The sequence below is a fragment of the Trematomus bernacchii genome, unplaced genomic scaffold, assembly GCF_902827165.1.
Source record: "Trematomus bernacchii unplaced genomic scaffold, fTreBer1.1, whole genome shotgun sequence".
Taxonomy (NCBI): Eukaryota; Metazoa; Chordata; class Actinopteri; order Perciformes; family Nototheniidae; genus Trematomus; species Trematomus bernacchii.
Window position 1 is genome coordinate 31,414,402 of NW_022987739.1, and position 14,934 is coordinate 31,429,335.

General features: G+C 42.1%; 1 protein-coding gene across 3 annotated transcripts in view; it reads right to left on the reverse strand.

The window, feature by feature from the left end:
- Positions 1 to 301: 301 nt before the first annotated feature.
- LOC117495683 (GTPase IMAP family member 8-like) overlaps positions 302 to 14,934 on the reverse strand; it is a 28,341-nt gene continuing 13,708 nt past the window's right edge. Inside the window, exons 4-6 of one of the 3 annotated variants that reach the window (XM_034147118.1) lie at positions 7,172 to 7,231; positions 5,198 to 5,257; positions 302 to 3,947 (exon numbers count right to left, since the gene is read on the reverse strand). In XM_034147118.1, the coding sequence (XP_034003009.1) occupies positions 1,987 to 3,947; positions 5,198 to 5,257; positions 7,172 to 7,231 (2,081 nt within the window). In that variant the 3' untranslated portion in view covers positions 302 to 1,986. The remainder of the gene's footprint in view (positions 3,948 to 5,197; positions 5,258 to 7,171; positions 7,232 to 14,934) is intronic. The other 2 variants (XM_034147119.1, XM_034147120.1) reach the window with 2 other exon arrangements.

The window sequence follows — 14,934 nt, forward strand, 5'->3', positions numbered from 1 at the left end:
ATGTTGGAGATATCGGCCAGGGAGATGTCTACCTTTTATCTTATAAAATGGAATTTTGGTAGTAGAGCTCAGTAAGTTGTTGAATCACTGAGTTGAGAGGTTTGGATGATAATTAGAAATGCTTGCAGCCTGCCGTTTCTCTCACCACCACCGAGGGGTGCATTCTCTCCTCACAGTACATCACCAGTATATGTTCTATACATGCATTCACAGCATTACATCTCCAGGACAACTGGGAAAACTCTATTCTTTCAAAACAATATAAAACACATTTGTGTGCAATGAGGTAACATGAACACAATGAAATTAAAATGATGTATTTATTGAACCAAACATTGACTTCACATGATACTAAAACAAATGAATGATTATTACAGAAATGGGAATCAAAGTGGATTCACACTGCACAAACAGCAGCCTGTGACCTAAGGTTTTCATCGTCATAACTACACTGTAGCTATGTTCGTATGACCAATAAAAGCCTTGAACCTTGAGGTCATTGAACAGGAACCCCAACACTTTAAGAACAAGCTGCTCACAGACAGGGCGCCATCTTGTGGCAGCACATGCTCTACATATTGAGAGATATATGTTAATAAATCAAAGGATGACACAAAAAAAAATTGGGCAAATGTGGCAGTGACTGACTGATTAACACAAGTCCATGAACATGAACACACTGACTGATGACCTTTTCTTTGGTAACATTAAGCTGTCTTTGGCTCTTTTCTGCTGTAACAATGTAAATGTACCCTCTGTGGGACTAATAAAGGTATTCTGATGTTCGACTCAAAACCACTGAGTAAACGGCAATACTGTATATTCTGATAATATATAAACAAATCAAACGTTCATACACCCCCCCTGTCCTGGTGAGCTCCCCTTTATGCTTCCCTGCTCCCCTACACCACCCAGTGTTCAGGAGAATATTACAACAGATTAACAAATAAAACATACAGATAAAATGGCTGCAACAAAGATAACATGTATTTATGATCACTCACTGAAACCCAAACAATATGTCAGCTTAAATGAGTCAAAGTAAACTCCTCTATTTGTGTTACACAGAGAGGGGGGTCGAAATTCTGTTTCTCACCATCCCAAAGAATACAAATATATACAAAGAAATATATACATACTGTACATACACACCTTTACACCCAAGAAACAAATATACATTTACACACATTTAGAGGCAAGTTTAGTGCTTAAAACAGATGAAGTCATTATCGTGGGTGACTTCAATATTCATGTTGACAATAAAGATAGCTTTTCTATTGCATTTAACCCTCTATTAAACACATGTAAAATGTGTGATATAAAAATCATTTGTGATTGATTGAACATTTTCCATAGCATGATTGATTTAATACATTTATTTACTCACTGAAAAACACACCATGTTATAAAGACGCACCTACACCAACTAATCTGTACATTACTGAAGTTATTTAACTTGAACCTTAAGTCCATAAAACAGACAAAGTTTAATCTGCACCTTGAAGTTTGGTTAAAGTATTGACTATTCAAAAGTCAAAAGATTCTACTAGCACAGCGTAAAGCAAATACTCACAAACATTTCAATGATCTGTTCTGCAAGGTTAGGTTTGGAAACAATATAATTTCCTTTTGGGCGGGCATATATAACACGGCATAACACCGGAGCCCCGCTGCGGGGAAACTGGCGCTGTCCTGAGTTTGTTCTAATCTGTCAAAATGACAGACGGCTTTCAGATATTTCCGTCATTGTTAAAAAATATTCGGTTAACGCGACCTCTGGCAAAGAAACAAAACTATGGGTTATAAAAAATACTCACAAAGTGGAAATGTCTCAATGAGTGGCCTGATGGAGCCTGTTTGAGAATTATCATCCAGAAATCTGCTGTTCAATGGAGAGGACATGATGTTCTATCTGCTGACGTGATGATGATCATGAGTCAGTATGAAGATCAGAGGATGGTGCACTCATTGTTTTTCAGTTCTTCTTCAAGGTTTTCCTTCACGTGTTCTGTTTCCTGCAAGCGCCTGCAAGCGCTTGCTTATATCATGGTTTTCTTCAGCTAGTTTTCTGGCCTCCTCTTCATATTTTAACTTCATTTCTTCCAGTTCTTTATTAAAGTTTTCCTCCATTTGTTTTCTCCCCTCCTCCTCCTGTTCTCTTCTCTTTCTGTCTTCTTCTTTTCTTAGTTGTTCATGTTTTTCTTTCTCCTGCTTGTACTCTTCTTGCATCCTTTGAATTCTTGTTTGCTCCTCTAGTCGTCTCTTTTCATTTTCTTCTTGTTGTCTGATCTGCTCTGCTTCTCTCTCCTTCTCCCATTCTTCTTTTTGATTTCTTATCTCTTTTTTGTTCTGCTCTCTTTCTCCGGCAAGTTTTTTCTCCCATTCCATTCGTTGAATTTCTTCCAGCCCTTTCTTCTCCTTCTCCTCAACCACTCTCTTCTCCTCATCTCTCCTTCTCTCCTCTCGTTCCTTGTTGATATTTTCCTCCATTTCTTGAAGCTGTCTGGCTCTCCTCTGCTCACTTTCGTCTCTCTCTTGTTTCATTTTTCTCTTCACTGCTTCCATTTCCTCCTTGTGTTTTCGTTGCAGCTCCTTCCTCTCTCTCTGCATTTCTTCTTCCTTCTCCTTCAGGATCTTCTCCACTTCCTTCTTTATGGCCGCCTCGGCCTCTTGAAACATCTCTGAGGTGAAGCAGCCGCCGCCATTTTCCTTCAGCATTTTGTTGGTCTTCTCCATCAGCTCTCTGACTTGCCTGTGGTTGGTCTGATTGTTATTGAAGACCTGGTATCTCCCTCCACAGTCATTTATCAGTTTTTTCAAGAGGTCATCAGATTGGATGTAACTCTTTATTGTTCGACCCTTCAGATCATCTCCTCTGGTGAATATAGGGATGATGAAATCTCCAGATCTCTTGCCAAAACATTTTTTGATCAGTTTCACGGTGTCTATTTCCTCCTGGGTAAATCGGCCGATCTGCAGCACCAGTAAGAACACATGAGGTCCAGGAGACAACAAGCTGATGCATTTCCCCATCTCCTCTTGAACATCATAATTGGACAGTGTTGTGTCAAACAGACCGGGGGTGTCCACCACAGCGACAGGACGTCCATCAATCTCTCCTGTTGCTTTCGTGCAAAACTTGGTCACTGACTTTGAGCTGACAGTTGATTTAAAATATTCTTTGCCCAAAATGGTGTTTCCAGTTGCACTCTTCCCACTGCCAGTCTTCCCAATCAGCACCATCCTGAGACACTCTCCGTTCTGACTTTCATCAACATCTCCCTCCTGAGTTTTCTTTGTAACGTCTTGCTGTTCAGCTTTAAGTCTTCTGTTAGTGTTATCCAGCTCTACAACCTTCTCCATCTGAGCCTTGGTGAACATCTTCATTGTAAAGCTCCTAGATCTTTTACCTCTCATCTCTTGCACAGCATCCAACAGCTCTGGGATCTGCTGCTGGTTCTTGATGTTGAGAACAACATGTCTTCCTCCACATCTCTGACGGAGCTCCTGGAGGTCCTTGTTCTCCTTTAGAAAGTTAACAACAGCTGGAGCTGTAGGATCTGACTCCACAGTGGACAGAATCAAGGTGAAGTCGTTGACTCGAGAGCTGAATGTGTTCTGGAGGGCCTCTATCTCTCCCTTGTCTTCATCAGTGAGGGGACCCACAGGTAGGACCAGGATGAAGGCATGGATGCCTTCAGGATCACAGAGGGAGATACAGCTGAATGATTCCTCCATCACTTCCTCCTGACGTTTTCCACACAAAGCAGGGAGCTCCACCAGGGAAACCCTCTGTCCACACACCTCTCCCTGATGTTTAACACACTCTGAGGAGTTGGAGACTGAAGGAAGCTCTCTCTGACCTAAAATGGCCTCGGCTGCTGAAGTCTTCCCTGCTCCTTTCCTCCCACACAGAACCAGGTTTAAAGCTGGTTTGGCCTCAGACACTGAAAAGGAAAACACAGAATTAGAAAAACTACTCTTCAACCAAAAACTGAATTGGGTAATTGAAACCAATGAAAGGGTAATATATTTTAAAAGGTGGACTTGAGTAAATGTGTCAGCTGTTATCTCAAAACTAGCAAAATCAACAGAGAGCTTGCATACATTCAGGCCTAGGCTCCACGGGAACAAAAACGGGTTGAATCCGCATATTTCTCATGCGTATAGCCCTTTAAGCTAGACGACGCCGTAACGGAACGGTAGAAACGGACCCTGCAAACGACAACGGGTCCAAAGGTGGATAGATCTGGGAACGGATCGCTCTGGGGGGTCCAACGGGGCCGTGTGGTAGCCTATACGGTCATCCGTTTCTGATAATGACGACGCAATAGCCCCGCCTCTCCCCACCTCTGCTGCTCACCCCCGCAAAAGTACACTGCACACTGAATTCAGATTATTTATCTTTATCTCGATATGGACATAAACGCGAGTGAAGTCTAATCTAACAGGACGGAGACACGCAGCTCCTCCCGCTGTGATGCAAAACACACACTTCAAGTCAGATCATCACCCTTAGCTATTTTAATTACCTCTCAAACTACCTAAACTAGTTATAAATATGTTTATTTTTACTGTCGAGTCATCATTACTGGATCAGCTGCTGCATGAGACAGACACTGACGCTGTCAGAAGAGAGGAAAAAGAGACAGGCTCCGTGTATTTTATTATTATATATCATTATATCGTCGTTATTCATTTGTTTTAAAGCTCAATAAATAACAAAGAAGACCTTTGACCGGCACTTTTATAATTTTGTCCGGAAGATTTAAACTTTAACACACGTTGACCGGCGAAAAACTCTGCCCGGATCCCTCGGCCACCACCGCGGAGAATAAACAGAAGTGCAGCCATGACAACCATTCTTCTTCGCTGCTTTTGTGGAGGAAGTTGCTGCTTTTGTGGAGGAAGTTACAGCTCCACGTACAGGCTCGGCATATGTACTGCAGCTTTTCCAGCGGTTGGATCTAAACGGAGCCGTCTCGTGTAGCTTGACACAATCCGGTGTATATTGCGTGTGGGCGGAAGCTTTTTGGCGTTTGCGTTTGCGTTACTCCTATGTGTTTTGCCGTATGCGTTCCCGTGGAGCCGGGGCCTCAATGGAGAAAAAAAGGATGTGTACCCATAATCTAAAAAACTGTGATTTTAGATGTTAATTTACATTAAATATTTTTTGACTCAGTTCTGTTAAACTCACAGGAAGGTGGCAGTAATCCATAGCTGTTTCTCCTCTTCAAAGGTTGAAAATCATCTGACACTAAAAGAAATCCGAACATTCACAACATATTTCATGAATACTTGAGGAACCAATAGGCGCGTTCACACCGCAGTACTTTTCCCACTTTAGTTCCGAAATGTCGCGTTCACACCAAAAAGAGCCGGAACTAAAATTAGTTCATGAGAACCTTTTTTACCCCCTTTTCCATCCCTGCTAGAGAGCAGGTACTTTCGTGGGAGAAAAAGGTTCCTACTTCTGATTGGCTGGGCGGATTGCAAACCACGCCCCATAAAACTCCCAAAAGGTTTTGTGAAGCCGCCATTTTATTATCCTCGCATTAGCATTAGCCCAGCGCACAAACGCAGAGAGACTAACTTATGGCAACACAAAAGAAAACATGGGAGCGGTGGAGATGAGGAGGTGTCGGCATTCTGGCGATTTACTCGGAAGGCTTCAGTAGAAGCTGCTGGGAGTCCCAAGCCAACTCCGGGGACTTCCGACCGGGGACTTCGGGTGGCAGTATACGCCGTGAAGTTGTTTGCGGCCTGCCAGTAAACCCAAAGCAGAAGAAGAAGAAGTGACGTCAGCGGCTTCATTTGCCTAATCCTTCCCCCAGGAACTTATTCCGGTGTGAACGCGATCTGTACTTAGTTCATGAGAACTAAAGAGTTCTCATGAACTATTGTGGGAAAAGTACTGCGGTGTGAATGTGCCTATTGGTTGTTCTTTTTAAATGACGTCAATATATGTTGTGTAATATATCACAATAAACAGCATATTCACAGAAATGTTACTAAAGTACAGAGGTTAGAATTCTTTATATTAATTATCGACAATCAGAGATGGGGTCGTTACTCAAATAAAGTAATATATTACATATGACTTATTACTTTTAAAAAAAGTAATATATTACTTTACTTCGTTACTCTCTACATAAAGTAACTCGTTACTTTACTAGTTTCTTTACATTACTTTTGCGTTACTCAGCAACAGCCTATAGCCAAAACTTAAAACGTAGGCCTACATGTGCACACATAACAATTACTATTGCAATAAGGAAGAAATAACACAAGTTAATAACGGTGAAAATTCTAGTTTTTGCTGCTTGTTCGGAGTCGGCACTCACTCAACATCATCACTCTGGGTTCGGGGGTCTTTAGCTACTAGCTTCGTGTTACGGCCCGTCCACACAGCAGCGTTAAAAAAATCTTCCAATGCTTCTGCCCATTCACTTTGAATGGGGTGACGTCACTTTGCCTCACTTTTCGCCGAACTGCAAAAGTTGAGCAATGTTCAACTTTTGAAGCTGAGGTGGAAGCGTCAGCCAATCAAATCCTGTGTATGCAAATCTGACAGTACAAGCGCTAGCCAATCAAACCGCGTGTATGCTGGGAGAGACATACCGCAGGTCATTTCCTCATATTCCAAAAAATGGAGGAGAAATTAGCGGTAGGGAATCACCCGGTGCTTTATGACCAGTCCCTATTTACCTACCGGGATACAAACCGGAGGAGCCAGGCATGGAGGGAGGTGGCAGAGACAGTGGTAGGTTTTCGCCTGTTTGGGGAGTTTATATCCAGTTTACTTCGGGCTTTTTTGCTTCGTATGTCGGGGGTGGGAGATTCATGTGATTGGTTGTTGGTCGCGTTGCTCGCAAAAAATCCCCAAGCTTCAGATACGCCCACCTCCAAGATTTTTTTAACGCTGCTGTGTGGACGCTCTGTTAGCATGTTGCCTCTGCAGGTGCTTGGAGAGGTTTGATGTTGTTGTGTTTGCAGCAGTCCACCTTACCGTCACATTCTTGTCCTTTCTTCTGACAGATTTAAAATAATGGGCATACCTCCACCCCTCGAAAGTAATAGCTGTTGATGTCTCTGTCTCAGTCTGCAGCTCAACCCGTGACAGCTGCATGTTAAATAATTAAACATTTTGACTCAGTTCTGTTAAACTCACAGGCAGGTGGCAGTAGTCCATAGCTGCTGCTCCGCTTCACAGGTTGCAAATCTTCTGACACTAAAAGAAATCCGAACATTCACAATATATTTCATGAATACTTTAGGAAGCATTGGTTGTTCTTTTTAAATGACGTCAATATATGTTGTGTAATATATCACAATAAACAGCATATTCACAGAAATGTTACTAAAGTACAAAGGTTAGAATTCTTGGTAACACTTTATTTTGATAGTCCATAGTTAACACTATAAGTCATCAGTTGACATTTAGTAGCATGTCAACAGTGCATCAGTTGACATGTATCAGTTGACATTCAACAGCACCGTTCAAACCGACAAGTAACTAAGCATTAGTTGACGATCAACAAATAAGCAACTAAAGTTTAGTTGACTATTACATTAAGCATTAGTTGATGATCAACAGATAAGCAACTTTAGAGTTTAGTTGACTATTACATTACGCATTAGTTGATGATCAACAGATAAGCAACTTTAGAGTTTAGTTGACTATCTGTTGATCGTCAACTAATCTAGAGTTGACTATCAGTATACTTTTAGTAGGCATTCTCCACTAAGCGTTTGTAGGCATGTGTTAAGACTATCCAATTAAAGTGAAAAACAGTTGAGAACAGTAGAAAGTCTATAACCTATCAACAGAACACATACATTCATCCACTAATTCCAAGGGTCCTCCCCCTGGTTCACGGACGACCTCCGCCGCATGAAAACCTGCGGTCGACAGCTGGAGAGACTATGGAGGAAGCAGGCTCTCGCCGTCCACCTACTGGCCTTCAGAGAACACCAAAGTGCCTATGCTACTGCTCTAAAAAACGCCCGCTCTTCATACTACTCGTCAATAATAGACAACGGCAAAAGCAATCCTAGAACCTTATTCTCCACTATCAACCGCCTTCTCAACTCCTCCAACACAAGCCCCCCAGCTGCCTCTCCAGAACTCTGTAATAACTTCTCTGCTTTCTTTAAGACCAAGATCGCAGATATCAGAGCAACCATTACAGCCTCAACAGTAGCTCGGACCCCACTCACCTGCTCTCCCTTCATCAACGGCATCACCCTCTGCAGCTTCAACGAGGTGACGTCATCTGCACTGCTAGCCATCATAGGCAAATCGAAGCCTACCAGCTGCTCCCTCGACCCCATACCCACCCCGCTGCTAAAAACCTGTTCGCCAACCTTGGTTAATTTCCTGACAACACTCATCAAAAAGTCACTACAGACTGGTGAGGTGCCTGTCCATTTCAAAACAGCAGTTGTCACCCCACTTTTGAAAAAAACAAATATCAACCGAGAACTCCTCTCCAACTACAGACCTATCTCCAACCTCCCGTTCCTTGCCAAAGTACTTGAGAAGGTCATGGCCGCACAGCTCCAGTCTCATCTGTCTGACAATAAAATGTATGAGACCTTCCAATCAGGTTTCCGCCCTGCACACAGCACAGAAACAGCCCTAATAAAAGTAGCCAACGACCTGCTGATGGCAGCCGACTCTGGGTCACCCAGCATCCTGGTCCTACTTGACCTGAGTGCAGCTTTCGACACAGTGGACCATACCATCCTCCTCCACCGCCTCGAGACCTACACCAGGGTGACGGACACGGCTCTGAAGTGGTTCTCCTGCTACCTCACCAACCGGAAGTACCACGTGGCTCTGGGGGGTTCCAGGTCTGATGACACCGCAGTGACATGCGGGGTCCCACAGGGCTCAGTGCTGGGGCCGATCCTGTTTTTAATCTATCTATTACCTCTGGGTCATATCATCAGACAACATAACATCAACTTCCACTGCTATGCTGACGAGACCCAGGTCTATATCAAAACACAACCCAATACCACCAATACTATCCAAACACTAAACACCTGCCTGGAAGACATCCGCTCCTGGATGACCACCAACTACCTCCAGCTCAACAGCAGCAAGACTGATTCAATCCTAATAGGCACCACCGACCAGCTTGCCAAGGCCGCCAACATCAGCCCCTCCCTTGATGGTCAGCTCATTTCTCTCTCCTCCGTTGTCACCAACCTCGGTCTAAGGTTTGACCCCACTCTGTCTTTCCAAGCCCACATCAAACATATCACCAAGACCTCCTTCTTTCACCTGAAAAACATTTCCTGACTGAAGCCCTCACTCTCAACTGATGACACCAAAAAACTGGTTCATGCATTCGTCTTCTCAAGACTAGATTATTGCAATGCACTGCTCTCCGGTCTCCCAGCCAAACCGCCTGCAACTTGTCCAGAACAGTACAGCCAGAGTTCTCACCGGTACAAAAAGGTCCGCACACATAACCCCCATACTTGCACAACTACACTGGCTCCCAGTCCACTACAGGATCCAGTTTAAGGTTCTGCTCCTCACTTACAAAGCCCTGAATGGACAAAGCCCAAAATACCTCTGTGACCTCATCCGTACCCAGACATCTAGCCGCTCTCTCCGCTCCAGCCACGCTCCTCTTCTTTACATCCCCCGCACACGTCTCCGAACAATGGGAGACCGAGCCTTCTGCTCATTCGCCCCGCGCCTCTGGAACTCCCTCCCAGATCAGCTGAGATCTGCCCCTTCCACCGAGGTCTTAAAAACCGGCCTTAAGACCCTCTTCTTTCGGCAGGCCTTCCAATAAACTTTGAGCATGGTACACCAGGAGTATTGCCATTTTTATCTATCTCCGACTTTTATTTAATTTATTTATTTTTAATTTATTTTATATTTAATTTTTATTTAATTTTGTTTCAATAATTTGTATTATTATTTGTTTAATCTCTCAAATTGTATCAGTGTCCTTTGCTGTGAAGCGCTTCAAGATTTGTCTTGGCAGATGAGAAGCGCTATATAAATTCAATTTATTATTATTATTAATTATATGCAACAGACATGGGAATAAAGCGAAATGTTTTGCACAACTGATCACGAACACTGGATAACTGAAGTCAATACCAGGCTATAAAGCACAGTAGAACAAACACTATATGCAGCATATCAGAGAAAGAAAGCTTTTTTATTTTAAGAATATACTACAAATATAGTAAAAACACTGAACAGTTGTGAAATGGTCAAAAATAAAGTTTGAAACACATTATCTACCAGCTGGTAGTCAATACCAGGCAAACGGAAATAAATCACTGCACTGCAGATTTGAACAGTTTAATAACTATAAATAAAATAAACAACGACACCTGACCAACAGAAGAACATTCAATTATTGATCTACCCTGAGGCCAAGGTCAACCGTTAAAGGTATAATATGTAGGAATTTCCTAAAAAAACAATGTATAGATAGAAGTGTGTGATGGTGTCTGTATCTACAGAGACCCTGCCCTCTGCCTGTATTTTCTCTTCTCCTTTTATTTTGCTGTGTTCAGGACGTTTATGGGCGTCAGCAAAGAGCCTTTGGCTCCAATGTGTGTGTCTAACCCCCAGCCAATTACCAGGGTGTGCAGCTCCATCAGTAAACAACAGCAATTAGGCTACAGAAAGGTCCTAAACTGATCTGTGGTTACCATCCTGTATGTCCTTGATAAGTCTTACAAGTACACCATGTGTATATGTTCTTGCTAACCAGTAGGTCCACTCATAAGGAGAGCTGTTTTTTTAAGGTTTTCTCAGAACGATTCCTCCTCATACGCCAAACTTCCCTATTGTATGTCTGCCATGCTCTCTCAATATTTTGAGTATGTAGTCCTGTTTGTGGATCAACATAATTCTGGCTGTGGTTGACCCTGACATGCCTGTAGCCCTCTTGGGAAAGACTGGCATATGCTCTCCACTCATCACTCACAACAAGACTTTGAGGCTTGATATGCTTCTTGATGATGGGAACAAGGGTCTCCTTGTTTCTTCTCTTTACTAGGCGAAGAATGGGACGTCTGCTTGCAGCTTTGATCTCGAGTATACCAAACACCCAAGATCTCTTTCTTTTCCAGGTGTTACCAAAGCGTCCTCTTCCATACTACCAAAAAACAGTGTGAACATTATTACAAAATAATCTCTTGACTTTATGTTTAATCAATCTATTGTTAGTCAGGTGTAATTACCTTTTCATTGAAATCTGTTTTAAATTCCTTTTAACACAGTAAACATGCTTACAAAATGATTTGCTGGAAATGGATAATCTTCTCAAGGTCTAACCCGAAGGTTATCTTTTTTCTCCTCGACAGTTCATGAATTTGTGCTTTTATTTTTGTCACTATGACCACATTAGGAACCACAAAATCTTGACTGAAATTGATTGAAAACAAATCTTGTGACACTGCAATGCAATTCAATTTAGTCTTGACTCTGGCTTTGTGTGAATATTTAGTTATTTATTCATAATGTATGTAATTTTTGAGTTAGGAACACCTGTTCCTGTTTTATTTGACTAATATATAAGATAAATACAGAAGCCTAATGCATTCACTTGAGGAAAAAAGGTTTTTCAAAGAACTTTTCCTGGAATTCTGAGATAATAATCTTGTTAATTAAGAAAAACATTATTTATGTAATTGACTTGCCCTAAATTACTTTTTTTTCAATGTGCATTTAAATAAGTAACACTTAAGTAACAATGAGAACATGTTTTAAGAACTCATTAATTTGTAAATTAATATCACATTTTCCTGAACTTTCTTATAAATAAGTTTTGGAAAACTTCATGAAAATGCTTTTGTCAACGCCACGGTCATGCCACGCCCTCAAACGAGAATACCGCGGTGTGAGACTTCCTGTTCCTCTTTACAGCGATTCTTCGGCAGTTGGACACACGTGTTTGCGTTGGATTCTCTTCAAATCATCTAAAACAAGTAAGCATACCACCTGAGTTATTAATTACTGCTTTTTAACTAGCAAGTGTTATTTACTTTTCTTGTATTCACTGTTTTGAACGGAACATCGACATGCCAGCGCCATTACTGCTGTTAAAGTTAGACTCAGCCCTGTTGTGCTCATGTAGTCTATTTTTTCGCGGAAATGGTGTTGGGCAAAGTTTGCATCAAGTGCCTACCGACACAATTATGTGGTTAAGTTAAGAGCACGTATTAAGAATCAACTCCGCAAACTGTTCCCCTGTGCCGCTCTAAGCGTTTGCCGGGTGTTCCGGATGAACTGGTTCCCCGATCAACTGGGGCACAGATGTGAGGGGCGTGGCCTTCGACTGAAATACACATTTCGATCGCTTCTTCTGTCGTTTACATAAATGTTTTGGTATATTTGGCTCGGTAGGAAGACTTTGATGCACATTCAGTACCAGTGTGTGAGGTTGTGGTTACGATGGCGATATCCGGACGCGAACAGCGAGGACTACAAAAAAACAAACGAGTTGACTGGGGATGTCTGTTCAAAACATTGCGAGCTCCAATAAATCATTAAAACCAGCTATTGTTGCCCGATTTATCACTGAATATCGTTCCTAATGTGATACTAAGTCCATCTGAGACCTGTGTACACCTTCAGACAGCCTCCAAGTGAAGCACACGGTGTTTACTCACAGTTTGAAGGCAGCGTGCTGGAGAAGTCTTCATCTGTGTTAAACGACCCGCTCAGGTAAACGGCGATCCGCCCAGGGAACTGGGACCCGCCCATGTTAAACTGTTATCCACCCAGGTTAAACTGTGTTAAGACTTCTGTGGCTATCTACCAGCGATCATGTTTAATATGAAAGACTACACACACATTTATCCCTTATAAAAACAGTATTCTGCACCACTCATCCAGATAAGATGTGACTGTTAACTCGTTTTACAAAGATAGCAGCAGAAATGTCATTGCTGCATGTGCAGGGATACTTAGACTTTAAAATGCTGATAGGTCATTAATGTTGGTCTCGGCAAACAATATTAGGAGTCCTCTATTCAAACGTAATATTCAGTGTGTAGCGACATGAAAATAACAAAAAAGTTCATGCTGGACTCAAACCCGAATCCCAAAAGCAGAAATCACTCCAGCCCTGCGCGTTATGAGTGCGCCACGGACCCAACGCGATACCTTCTGGAGAATCATAAACTAAATCATTGTGTTGAAAACACTGACGTCAATTACATTACATGACATGAGATAGATAGATATAGATAGATAGACAGATAAAGAGAGAGATAGCGAGAGATAGCGAGAGATAGTGAGTGATAGTGAGATATAGTGAGTGATTGAGCGTTGCCTGTGATAGAGTGATTGTCCTGGTGAGTGATAGTGGGTGAGTAATTGAGGTGCGACTGTGTGTATTTGAGAGAGGCTGGTATTGTACGTTTGCGTGTATTTGTGACTTTGTTTGTTTGTCTTTGTTGTATTAATTTGTTTGTGTGTGAATACATGAGGGTAAGTAGGTAGGGAGGAGTAGGCGAGACAGGTGGAAGTAGGTGTTGTAGAAAGAGGGACAGAGAGTGTTGGAAAATGGATCCCAGAATTGTCCAAGAAATTCTGGATGTGAAAGTCCACCACCAGTATCCTGAGGGGTCAACAAAGAAAGAGAAATATGTGATGAAGAGGAGAGCTGACACCTTCAGGATAAAGGGTAAGGATGCATGCCATATGGACTCTAGAACACAATGATAATATGCTATGGTAAAACTAATACATCTAATATTATGACATATAAACACCAGATGGAGAACTGTACTACATCTGAGTGCGCAAAAAAAATAAAGCTGAGCACCTTGCCAAAGTGGTCTCTTCTTCCGAAGAAGCAAACGAACTGTTTGAGGAGTTTCACTGCAGCAATATTGGTGGACACTGTGGAGTGGAGAAGACTCACTGTGCGATTATTGCTCGGTACTATTGGCCTGGCATGGAGAATGACATACGCAAGTGGGTGAGTTGGTATCTTCAAAATAATGTGGTGGAATACACATTCAGGTTCAAAAGTAGAGGACAGAGGAGTGTAATGTGTATTTAAAACTTGTTGATGCTGTATGCGCAATCACCCTATCAGTTTAAAATATAATATAGCACATTTATTTGCACTACATATTTGTCATAACTTTGAAATTATGTTTGTCTGTTTCAGATTGCTCAGTGTCCACAGTGCCAGGCCAAGAGAGCCAACGTGAAAGAAAAGCTGGAGTACAGTCCGATAGAGGTAAAAATCAACAATGGCATACTGGTATTGTCAGTGTAGAAACACGTCAACAGTGATTTACTGTAATGCTCATGTCTTTTTTTACCCCCAGGTTACGGAGCCTTTTGAACTGGTTGGGATGGACTTAGTGGGTAAACTCACAGTAACTGATGGTGGCAACCAGTACATATGTGTAATGGTTGACTATTTCACCAAATGGGCAGAGGCCTACCCACTTAAGACTAAAACAGCAGAAGAGGTGACCAATTGTATCATTGATTTCTTTTACAAATTTGGTGAACCTCAAAGACTGCTAACAGACCAGGGCTCTGAGTTTTGCAACAAGGTATAGTGTTGATGCAGTATGAATCCCCAATATGTAACTGTAGTTGCTGTGCTAACCTGTTTGTCCTAATGATCATTTCAAGGTCAACTCTGGCCTGTGTGAGACGCTGAATATAAAAAGAAGCCTGTGCTCCGCGTACCACCCACAGACCAATGGCCTTGTGGAGAAATTGAATGGCACTATTCAGAGGTATTGCTTTTCAATATCTGATGGAATTCACGCTCTTCATAGAATAACAAACACATTTCCTAATGACTAATGATATGTTGCTTTATCATACATGAGAACCCATATGCTCTCCTGCTTCCTCATACCTATACTTGAATTCTGCATTTTAAGGTCGTTGAACAAAATGGTGGCTGGTCACCC